Below are 11,310 nucleotides of genomic sequence, written 5' to 3'. Positions count from 1 at the left end.
AACAACTGGTTTACATTCGTCTTCCGTTCCTCTGCTCGGCTGTGGAGGCGCCGGGTGGGGGTAGGCAAAGGGCGGCTTCAGTGGAAAGCTACTTTGGGTTAGCGCCTCCCTAGGCTGGGGGGACGTTGCCAACGACCAGGTTACACAGCTCGTCGCCTGCGATTTCTCGAGCTCTCTCCAGGTCTCCAGCAGTGAGCGGCGCCCCTCTCCCACCTCTCCCTCCTTTACCTTTATTTTACACACGGGGGACGAGGGAGGTGCGGGTGAGGGGGTGGGGAGGTGGTTTGTTGTCTCGTGCTTTTTTCTTCTCCTTGAAGTTCATTCTCTCCCTTCCAAGTTACTTTCCGCCAGCACGTGACCTCTCCGCCTCCCAGCCTGCGCAGCCACTGGTGGGGAAGCGCGGGTGCTCACCGCGGGGCTTCCTGGGAGAGCCCCCTCCCGCGGCTCTCCATCCCAGCCCCCGCTCCTCCGGCGCGCGGCTCTGCTTCCCCGCCGCGCTCACCCGGGCACCCTGGTGGCCCGGGAGCCCCCGGATGATGCGGAAGCGGCTCAGGGGAAGAAGCAACGAGCGGACGCGGAGCGCCGAGCCGCTGCAGAGGCACCCCTCCCTGCCTTTGCCCGCGGCTCCACGCTCCGCGGCGCGCCATGCCGACCTAGCTGCGCACCGGGGCTGTTAACTCACATTTGAGAAGCCATAACCCATTAGAGCAAACGCAGTCATAACTTCATTCAACTCGGCCGCCCGAGAGCTCGGTTTACATAGGTTCCTGTGGGCAACTAGTGGCTCGCCCGAGTGCCTCTCGCCTAGTCATCAGTCCCTAAGAGGGAAAGGGAAAGTTGCCGGGCTGATGCGCGCTTCGACGCAAGTAGTTGTTCCCAAGGACAAGTCACTCACCCACACCCCCTCCCCGTCTACCCCCCATCGCCCCCCACACACATTTGATCATCACTCAAGACCTCATCAGCTGGTGACCCTTAGTCATGGGGGAAGGGGGAGGGGCACGAACTTTTCTAAGAAGTTTCCTTTTTACCAAGGGAGTCACAGTGAGTTGGTCACGTAAACAGCACGGATAGTCGTCGTCGTTGCCGCCCCCTCCCCCCCTCCCCCTGCGCTTTGCTGGTATTATTATTAAAGCGGTAGCCTGCTGGCTCTGACAAGCAACAAGTTCCCCAGCGGTCTTCCCGCCCTAGCCTGACTAAGCGAAGGTTTTTCTTACCTGGCGACAGGGAAATCTCCCGAGTCGAGCTCAGCTTTGCCAGAGCCCCAGGTGTGACCTGAGCAGTGGGCAAGTGTGCAGGCTGGTTTATTTTTATGAGGGTACCCTGAAACTCCCCGGGAACTTTCTGTGCCAGGACCCAGTGACCGGCGGTTGGAAGGCAGCCCCAGGAACCACCGCTATATAGCAGGGCACTTGGGCAGTCATTGGTAACCTCGCTCATTCATTAGAATCACGTAAGAACTCAAAAGGAAACGTGTCTCTGGGAGTGAGGGCGTTTGCGTAAATCTATAGGTTTTCCAACATCGATGACAGTTGCTTTGTCTTCTGTAGTCGCCAAGGTGGTTGACAGTTTAAGCTTGCGGATATTGCAAAGGGTTATTAGATTCATAAGTCACACCAAGTGGTGGGCGATCCACTGAGCAAAGCCGAACTTCTCACATGATGACTTCAAACAAGACACATTACCTTCCAGCATCTGTTGGGGAGACGGGATTTTAAGACACTTGAGTCTCCAGGACAGCAAAGGCACGATGGTGAGTAGCAATAAACCCTGCATTATAATTGAAAAATCTTGACATGTTGCTTAACAACGGGCATATCACAGCTCTTCCTAGCACTTCACACGCCAAAGAATAGCAGCTACTCAGGGCAGGAGAATCGGGTTTTTACACAGTGCAACTTTAATTGGAATCATTTGAGATTTAACACGGCAATGTGGAACTGCGTGGAACAAACTTGGAGTTGGGTGTGTGTGTGTGTGTGTGTTATATTGGCTGTTCAAGGCTGATGCTTCTCTCCCAGCCTTCTTGCATTCCATTCTCTGCCTCTATGTGTGTGGTGTATGAGCATATTCTATGATTTATATGTGGGCATGTAATTGACATTCGCAAGGAGGTTAAGTTCCATCTAAAAACAATCATGCTATTAGAGATTGGGGTTAGGGGGTGGAGTAGGGGTAAGGATGGGATAGAGACTGGGAGTTTGGGTACAGATGGGGGTGGGGTTGGTGGGAGAGAAATAAGTCAGAAGGGCATATCACCGGTAATGAAATGGGTAAGCCTCTCATAGAAGAAAGGGGTCTCATCAACATGTGATCAACTATTAACAGGATGGCTTTGGCAAAGCCATCTGCACGTGACAAAACGTAAGGAAGTGGAAGAAACCGTCTAGAGCAATATCAAATATCACTTAATTAGAGATTTTTTATCCTTTTCCTCCCGCTGCGCCGGGTGTGTAATCCGGGAGATACGAGCCCATTCAGCACCTTGGACAGAGCCAACGGATTTGTCCTAGGTGGTGGTACCCCAGGTAGCCGTCTCGGCCCCGCAGTAAGCCGGCCCTGTGTCGCCCTTAAGAAGCGTCTTTTCGGAGGTTCGGCTCACACTGAATCGGGGCTGGAGAGAGAGTCAGATTTTGGAGCGGAGCGTTTGGAAAGCGAGCCCCAGTTTGGTCCCCTCGTTGAGCTCGCTGAAGTTGGCTTCCTAGCGGTGTAGGCTGGAATAGACTCTTGGCAAGCTCCGGGTTGGTATACTGGGTTAACTTTGGGAAATGCAAGTGTTTATCTCCAGGATCTAGCCACCGGGGTGGTGTAAGCCGCAAAGAAGGTAAGCACCGGGGCGGGGACCCCCTGCAACCCCAAATTTTGAGCTATTTTGATACTCGATCTTCCCGAGAGGACGCGCGGTGGAGGGGAGGAAGTAGAAGGAGAGTGTGAGAGGGGGGTTGTTTCCTGGTATTTGCCCAGTTTGAATTGCCCTAGGTGAGAGCCTTGGGGTAAAGCGAGAAGGGGGGTGGGGAAGCTCAGTTTTCCTGCGGATATATTGAGTTTAGTTAACTTGGACCTGCAAATGTCTGATTCAAATGTAAGATTTCTCTCTCTTTTTCTCCCCTTCATCTGCTTCTTTTCCGTTTTCTTTGCCAGGGTGTGTGTATGTATGTGTGTGTGTGTGTGTGTGTACAGTAGGTTCATTACTAATTATGAAGCTTTTACACAACATTCGATTTCCTAAATTTTGACTTTGTACCATTTAGAATTAGGCGGTGGAGGTGGTGTGCGGTGAGGAAAGAGGAGGTGGAGGTTGGGGAGAGGGTAGGAGGTAACGCCAAATCTCCAACACAAAATGAATCAAGGTAATTTCGGCTCTTCTAGGCAAAGAATTCATTCTCTCTGTATCCCTCCCTCCCTCTCTCTCCCCCTCCCTCCTTCCCGCCCCCACCGCCTTCCACCCCGCCCCCTCCTCCTGCCTCCGTCCCTTCCTTATTCTCTCTTCCCCACCGTCGCCCTCGCGCCTGGCTGGATGTTTCTTTCTGGTTGTTTTATTTTTTTTCTTTCTTTCTTCCTTTCTTTTTCCCCTCTCCCCTTCTTTCCTCCCTCCCTACGAGTTTCGGGTGCCGGCTTAGAGGGCTCCCGCTTTCTCAGGGGAAGGGGAGCCGCCGACACCGAGCTCCGCTCCCCCGCCAGGCTGGATGCCTCTCTGAGCCCAGGTCCGAGTCAGTCGGGGTAACTAAGGAAAAGGGGGCCTCTACTTGGGAGGAGAAGGTCCTTTACGGGCCGAAGAGCCAGGGAGCGGGCCGGGGGAGGGGGCCTGGGCGGCTGGAGGAGGTGGAGGAGAACACTCGTAGCCCCGCGCGGCGGCTGGACCGAGCCACCAATCAGCTGGGCGCACAGACCGCCCAGCCACCGCGAGGTTGCTCCCGGAGGCGCGTGTGGAGGGCGGCCGGCTCGCCGCCGGGCCGCCGCCGCAGCCGCCCGTGTGGGCCGGGGGGCGGGGGTGATCGAAGCTGCTCAGAGCCTCCCAGCCTTCCGTTCCACCTCCCCGCCTCCGCCCCGGGGGGACAGCGAGCGGGCGGAGCGCGCGGCAGCGTTGTCCTGCCTCTCCACTGGGAGTCCAGGGACTTGCGCACCCCTGCGCGGGGGCCACGGTCTTCTCCACACTCCTACAACCCTCAACCCACCCCCTTCCCGGGCCCTTTGTTCCGGCCTCCTGGCCAAGCCCCGTGGTAGTCTTCGCCCCAGGGCTTGAGCGTTCTGGACTCCTCCTTCCTGGATCAGCCCTTCTTAATTAAGAGGCAAGGCTTGGATGGGGGTAGGGGAGAGCGTAAGGGGAAAACCTATTTCCGAAACTCACTTGACTGTTCTAGCGAACGAAAAAAGAAAGAATTCCAACTCTGCTCAGGTGAAAAGGATGGATTCATAGGCAATGCGAGGATATTGTGGAGATTTAGAAGGGAAAAAATAAAAACCAGGCGCTAGGATCAGATGACGGTGATAGGCTGCTCGGCACACAAAGGGAGCGCTGGGCAGGGTTTACGGAGCAAGGCTGCAGCGAATGGGGCACAGATTGTTCCGAGATCCAGTCATTTTCTCAGTCAGATCTACGCGCAGGGAGGGGAGGGGAGGGCCTGGGAGGGGAGCGAGGCGGGAGGGGCTGGGCTTGGGGGCGGGGGGATTTCTGATCAGTCTGATGCAATTCCAAGCGTGCTGCAAAGGAACTCCAAGGAGTCCGCATCACCGTCGCCACCCACCCTTCCCAGATGGTGCTGTTTTAAATACGGATCTGCAGGGCTGAACGCAGAACTGGGAGATTTATTGCAAAATCCCGAGAAGGTGGGGGGAACGGGGAATGGAGGGGCAGAATTTAAAGGTGCAACGCCTCCTTTTCCCCAAATCAAGCGGCAGCCGGTCGGCATTTTTTTTTTTTTTTTCCCTGTCTGCCTGTCTCTGGATTCACCAAGGAAGAGGTGTAAATATTGTGACATTTTGAGGCGGTTTGATGGATGAGAAAAAAATCATCTGTCACTCTAAATCGCAGAGTTCCCTCTCTCCTCGAGATGCCTTGCTAGCGAGTACCCGCTGCTGCCTAATACAGCTGCTAGGGCTTTAAATGAATGCACCGTTAAGGGAATATTATCCTTTTAGTCGACATGCCAATTTATCCTGACAGTCGAATGGAGAAAATTGGGTAGATTTCGAGTCTTCGGGAGACAAGGAGGGAAAATGCTTAACTAACTCTTGTAACCTCGAGATCTTTAACAACTAAAACAAACCTCAAAAGTGTCACGTCATCCTCTGTCACACGCGCACCTATACACATCCTTGACTTGTAGATGAAATGGTTTCGCCTGAAGTGTCGGAAGAATGAGTATCACTTTAAGAATAGTGCACCTGATATTCACTGTTTATGTGTATTTACATAGAGCCCTTCAGCGCGAAGGCAAGACATTTCAACTGTCCTGTTTGAAACCAGACAGAAGATTAGCAGGTGTTAAAGAGGAGAGGGGAAGAAAGAGGAGGGGGATATTTTTAACCTTAAAAAAATGAACAGTAACCTAGCCTACTTTTGTACCCCCTAGTCTTGCATATTAATATTTCTGTGTGTGAGATTTTAGCTTGGTCTAGCTCCCCCAATGGACTATATCAGTATTGATTCAGATGAAAATATATTCATTTTGCCTATAGCTTTTTCAGTGTCACTGATAGTAAGACCTACAACACAGCAATTTTTGGAGGATAGAAGAGAATGTTTGAAAGAGCCTTGCAAACTGGGAAGAAGACACTCCATAAGAGGGAGGTATCACTATGTCATTCTCTGCATACAGCATTTTCATTTGATTGAACCAGAATGCTAGTTATTTTTAAATATCGTCTAATTTATATGGTAAGGCAGTAAATGGGATTTTAAAAGCAAGCTTCTTGATGGTTTACAAAATCTTATTTGTAAAATTGCCAATCAATGTAAATTGGAAAGAATACCTTTAAAAGATCTAAAATCAAAATACATATGCTTCTTCGTTCACTTACCAGACTCTTTCCCTATCGAATCTGTAATCTATATTCTTAATAAGAGGAGAAGCTAGTGATTTTAGTTTCTTTCCTTTTCCTGGCCTGTCCTCTAGGGGAAGCTTAGTAAGAAACAACATTCCATTATCAGGCAATGTGAGAGGCAAGGCCTGGATGACCACAAAATAGATAATCAGCCACAAAAACCAACAAAGAGAAATGAGGGGGAAAAAAGAAAAATCAGCATTGAGGCATGATTTACAAAGGATTTTATTTCTAATTCTGTGATTTGGGGATGAGGCTCCAGTTGCTCAAATAACATTCATTTGATCAAACTGCTTACAAAATGTCAGTTAAAATGATGTCTAACTGAACATACTTTTTATTGCATATACTCCTATCAAAGGCCGGTAAAGCTAATCCTTGCCTTTAATTAAGAAAAACTAATCTAACCATTCAAATGACTCTAGTGAATATGAACTATAGAATCTGATTTTAAGATTCTGCTTAAAACTAAATTTGTTCTGAAAAGCACTGACTTGCCAGAAAAATATCTATTTTTGTAGCTTTCTTTTCACTCTATGGATAATTTAATGAGTTGCCTATTTTAATTTTACAACTGCTACCTCAGAAGTATCTCAAATTATCTTTCTTTGGCTGGTGTCTTTCTCTGCTGATCTGCTCCTGCTCTGTGTGTGTGTGTGTGTGTGTGTGTGTGTGTGTGTGTGTGTGTGTGTGTATGTGTGTATAGGCATGTTTGTCTCTGTGTTTCTAGTGAATTTAACAAGCGGTGAGTTTCTTTAATTTACATGCCATAATCCATGTAAAGAACAGTGTGTGGCATCTAATAAATAAAATAAATATTAACATTTAGTGAGAGCTTACCATTATTGAATCCTACGGAAATGGGGAGGGAGGGTGTTGCTTTTAAGGGGAGAAAGATTAAATTCTTAAACAATAAAACAAAAAATTTCTCTCCTCTTTGGCCAGTGAGTGACTATAATTTCAAAAATATTAAAATCTTCTTTTACTTTGGAAGTTAAAGCTACTGCTTTAACCAGTGTATCTTGAGAAAGATACACATGGTCCCTAAAGACTAATACGCCGAAACACCAGGGTGCAGAGATCAAAATGTCAAATTTGTATCCCTGCCTCCATTGTCATTTGGCAACCTTTGGCGTGTTCGTTCTGAGTTTTTTTAAAGTTCAGATGGGCTTTTCCCCTTTTTCCTAACATTCTAAAGGAGTCCTATGAAGAATTCTGTATAATGCAGACTTTATTTGTATTTCCTAGTAATAGTAATAATACTTTATATACACATAGTGCTCTGAAAGTTCTTCACAGATTTCCTTATCTGATCTCCTCAGCCAGGAGGGTAGGGTAGGAATTATCAACCACCTTTCGCAGATGAGGAAACTCAGGTTCAGAGTTTCCCAAGACCACATTGCCAGTAAGAGGTGAAGACTGACCCAGAATCTTTCTTCAAATTTCAAGGAGAATATTTTCAGCTCTCCAGATCATGCTGCCTCAAACCCTACTCAGACATCTGAGGGGACTGTAGGCATTATTTCTTCCTGTTTTGATTTCTTTAATTTAAAAGAAAAAAGTTATCTACAAATAGTTCCCACAAGTCTGTAGTCCTAATGAAAAGTTTTTACCAGTCTATGACCTTCTCTTCCTAAGCCATTCTTTCACTCTCCCATAATCGGAGGCTCAGAGAAGGCAGGGATCTTCCTAGGGTTGACATACCATCTAAGGTATAGTCACTAATTCCCCAAAAAACCAACACAGAGAATAGGAAGAGCCAAAGGCAAGAAGAATTTTTACTTGCGAGCTGTAGAATCTGGGGCCTGGGAAATTTCTCAGGGGTCACTTAGCCCAGCCCCTATCTGATGCATGAATTCATGTTGGTTTGTTTTCTTCTAACCCTCTGGAATTTCATCCCAGTCTTTTTTTTTTTTTTTCCAATATCTTTATTGGAGTGTAATTGCTTTACACTGCTGTGTCAGTTTCTGCTATACAACAAAGTGCATCAGCTATATTCATCCCAGTCTTAGATGCCTGGGATCTTGCTTATCTTGGTAGATATTCTGATACTTATGGGGATCATGAGCTTGACAGGCCATTTTCCATTTGCCCAAGAGGTATACTTTCTATAGAGACTCTAATATTCATAATTCTATTCTGTAAGCATTAATTGACAATTAATTATGTGCCAGGAACTGTGCTGAAGTCTAGAGATTCAGCAATGTTTAAGACTAGAAGGTACTTATCTTGGTGGAACTTACAGCTTAGAGACCTGACTTGTCCTTTAATTTGCTCTGTTCCCTAGAAGAAGACAGACTTCTGGATTCTTACCTTTTCCAAGAGAACTCAGTGAAACAGATTAAATGTCTGAGTTCAAGCTTTGCTGCCAACTAATTGTCAGTAGCTGGAAAAATCAATTAGTCCCCTTTGATCCGTATTTCCTCACACATAAAACAAGGAGGATAGTCTTAGGATCAACTCTAAATTCCATTTTAGCTCCGAGTTTGAGTGACATGATAGATAACTTATTTCTTGGGCTTAAGTCACCCTAACCTTTGATGATTTACAATTTGGGGTGCCACCAATTTTTAACTTGTTTGTTAAGAAGTACATTATGAAAAATCAAAGCAACTTATTTGAACCCAGCACAGAAAGGATCCAGATATTGAACCAATCATTTTCTGAGAAAAGATGACTTGGAAAGTTTTAATTTGAACAATGATCTCAAACTTCTACAGATTACTTTTTAAAGGGATTGGATGATGAGAGACTCACTATCAAATTAAATGCTTATTTTCTTTGTACAAGCAGAAGTTCTCATTTTTCAGGTCATTTCCTTTTAAAATCAAAGATATTACCCCCTGAAATTGTCTGGGCCTCATGACATGCATTATATACACATGATAATAGATAATTAGATGGACCAACCAGGAGAAACATGAAAGGGAGCTGGTAGCCCAAAGATTACAGAAGGTGTGTGGGCATCTTGACATCCAGGAAATGCTATAGATTTGTCCTTAGCTAACTCAGCCTGGTGGAGATAATTAAGAAAAATGTGGATGTAGAAAGGCTACACTCCTTGGGATTGGCTAGACTGCTGCAGTAGTTCAAAAACAATTGGCACAGCTGCCCACACTGGACATGATTGCCCTTTGAGGAGGCAGCTATTGACTTTTATAAAGATGCCATATTTAAAATAATTTCAGATGCACTCGGGATGACATACATCATTCTTGAATTCTATTTTAGACAAATGGCAAAATATATTTCAAAGTATTAATTTAAAAATAAAAAACTTTAAAGTCGAGTTTCTAAAAATCAGCAGTTTAGCAGTGTGTGACCTCCGAATTTAACAGTTCAGTCTGAAGCTAGAAGAAACCTGTGGTCTGTGTGAGGCATTTTGACCATTTATGAACATTTTCTGGATCACCCCAGGAGGTAGAAAGTACTTTGCCAATGTTTTCAACCTCTGAGTGAATGTTAAATGCACTCAAAAACCTTCTCACACTGGGAAAGGGAAACCCAATCAATTGCCCGAAACAGCAGAAGGAAATGCTCTGAGATCTTTGTGCCCAGAGTGCGTGCTATGATGTAATGGAATCCAGGATTCCTTCAGAATATGCTAAATCCCATACCCATCAGCACCAGAAAGAGTTGGAACTGATTTGTCTTACCTCCATCTTCAAGGAAAATAGCAACGACCTACTATCTCTAGGTAATAAGGTGACTGTGGGGAAAAAATAGCTAAGTTGGGTGATTGTAAAAAGGCTCCATAAATATCTAAAGCCTTTGGGATAGGACATTACAGGGCAAGTGAATAGAAAAAAGAGAGGGAATGTGAAAAAAATTGAGCAGAGAAATAAAAAGGGAAACCAAAATAGGGTTAGTATCATATGGGGGGTCTTGAATAGACGTGTCCACTCTGAGAGTATTCTTCAAGGCCGTTTGTCTACTGAGTCTGATCTCTACCATCCGTGCTCATTATTGTTCTGGTTATGTTGGTAGGAAACAATGATTTCTTCTGCTTTTACCTTCCTCCTCCAGTAAGGGCTTCTGTCTCCCCCAGCAACTTCCACAACCAATGTTTAAGAATGGCCTTGTTATTGTCTCTCCTTGACATACGTTGGATTAACATGGGCTTGGTAACCACTTCTGTGCTGTGGACTCCACTCTTTTGGCAGTCTGGTCAAGCCTATAAACCCTTCTCAGAATAATGTTTCTAAATGAATAAGACTTAAAAGCATATGATTACAAAGGAAGCCAATTACCTTGAAATATAGTTTTAAAAATATTTAAAAAGTAGATTGTGTGATACAGTAATATATGTGCTTTCTTAAGGCACTAAATAAGATCTAACAGCAAGGTGAATACTATAATTTTGCAGTAGTGATAAGCATCAATGTATTTCAAGATGTCTGTAGCAACGGACATGTGATATGAATGTGACTGTGATTTCTATCGGTGACAAAGTCTGCAAATACTACTGTGTAGCATTTCCCAAACATATTTGACAATAGAACACTTGGAGAAGGGGGCACTGATTAACATGGCATAGATTCAGAATGTTAGTTTAGTCTCTCTCTGCCTTTCAGTATGAGCCATTGAGTTTTCCATCCTGGCATTTGGAGAAAACTTTTAAAATTCACTTTTGCCATTTGACAAGTTGCCAAGTGGATAAAGAACCAACTGATGAGATGGCTAGGGTGTAGTAGACATGTTTCTATTGGCTGAGCTTGCTATTAATCCGAAGTTTATCGTCAGTACCACACAGGCTACCCCACTACCCTAGAATCCATCGCTCCACTGAAAAAGAGAAAAAGTCCAGACTCTGTTCATTAACCCAGTGAGCATTACCTCAGATACCTGGTGTGACTTCATTAACCTCAACAAGTTATAAAGACTTCATTTCTGTCATTACTATACTATGGGAAAGTATATGCAAATTATGATGGGATGGGATAACATTCATTTTGCATTTATCCAGGGCTAAGTTGTTTGCTTTGCATTTGACATTTATTATTTCACCCTCAAAGCAATTCTCTGAGATAGATTATATTCTAATTGTATAAATAAGGAAACTGGAGCTCAGAGAGTTTATTTACCCCAAATTATACAGCGAATCTTAAATGGAAAAGCTAAAATTCAAACCTAATTTTCTCTGGTTCCAAAGTCCATTATAAAACCACACTTCCCTATCTAATAGCTACCACCCAGATTTGATTTGGGTTCCCCATTATCAGGTTTGCACATACATTTTGTTAAGAGATCTTCAGCACAACCCTT

At 45.4% G+C, this 11,310-nt stretch overlaps 1 protein-coding gene across 2 annotated transcripts in view; it reads left to right on the top strand.

Annotated features, from left to right (window-relative positions):
* The first annotated feature begins 1,705 nt into the window (after positions 1 to 1,705).
* BDNF (brain derived neurotrophic factor) overlaps positions 1,706 to 11,310 on the top strand; it is a 58,538-nt gene continuing 48,933 nt past the window's right edge. Inside the window, exon 1 of one of the 2 annotated variants that reach the window (XM_036862552.1) lies at positions 1,706 to 1,753. In XM_036862552.1, coding sequence (XP_036718447.1) covers positions 1,751 to 1,753 — 3 coding nt within the window. In that variant the 5' untranslated portion in view covers positions 1,706 to 1,750. Of the gene's footprint in view, positions 1,754 to 2,638; positions 2,825 to 11,310 lie in introns of those variants that run through there. The other variant, XM_036862554.1, reaches the window with a different exon arrangement.

This window comes from Balaenoptera musculus, chromosome 8 (genome assembly GCF_009873245.2).
Source record: "Balaenoptera musculus isolate JJ_BM4_2016_0621 chromosome 8, mBalMus1.pri.v3, whole genome shotgun sequence".
Lineage (NCBI taxonomy): Eukaryota > Metazoa > Chordata > Mammalia > Artiodactyla > Balaenopteridae > Balaenoptera > Balaenoptera musculus.
The sequence above is the reverse complement of the archived record's forward strand: the minus strand, read 5'-3'. Positions and strand labels throughout refer to the sequence as shown.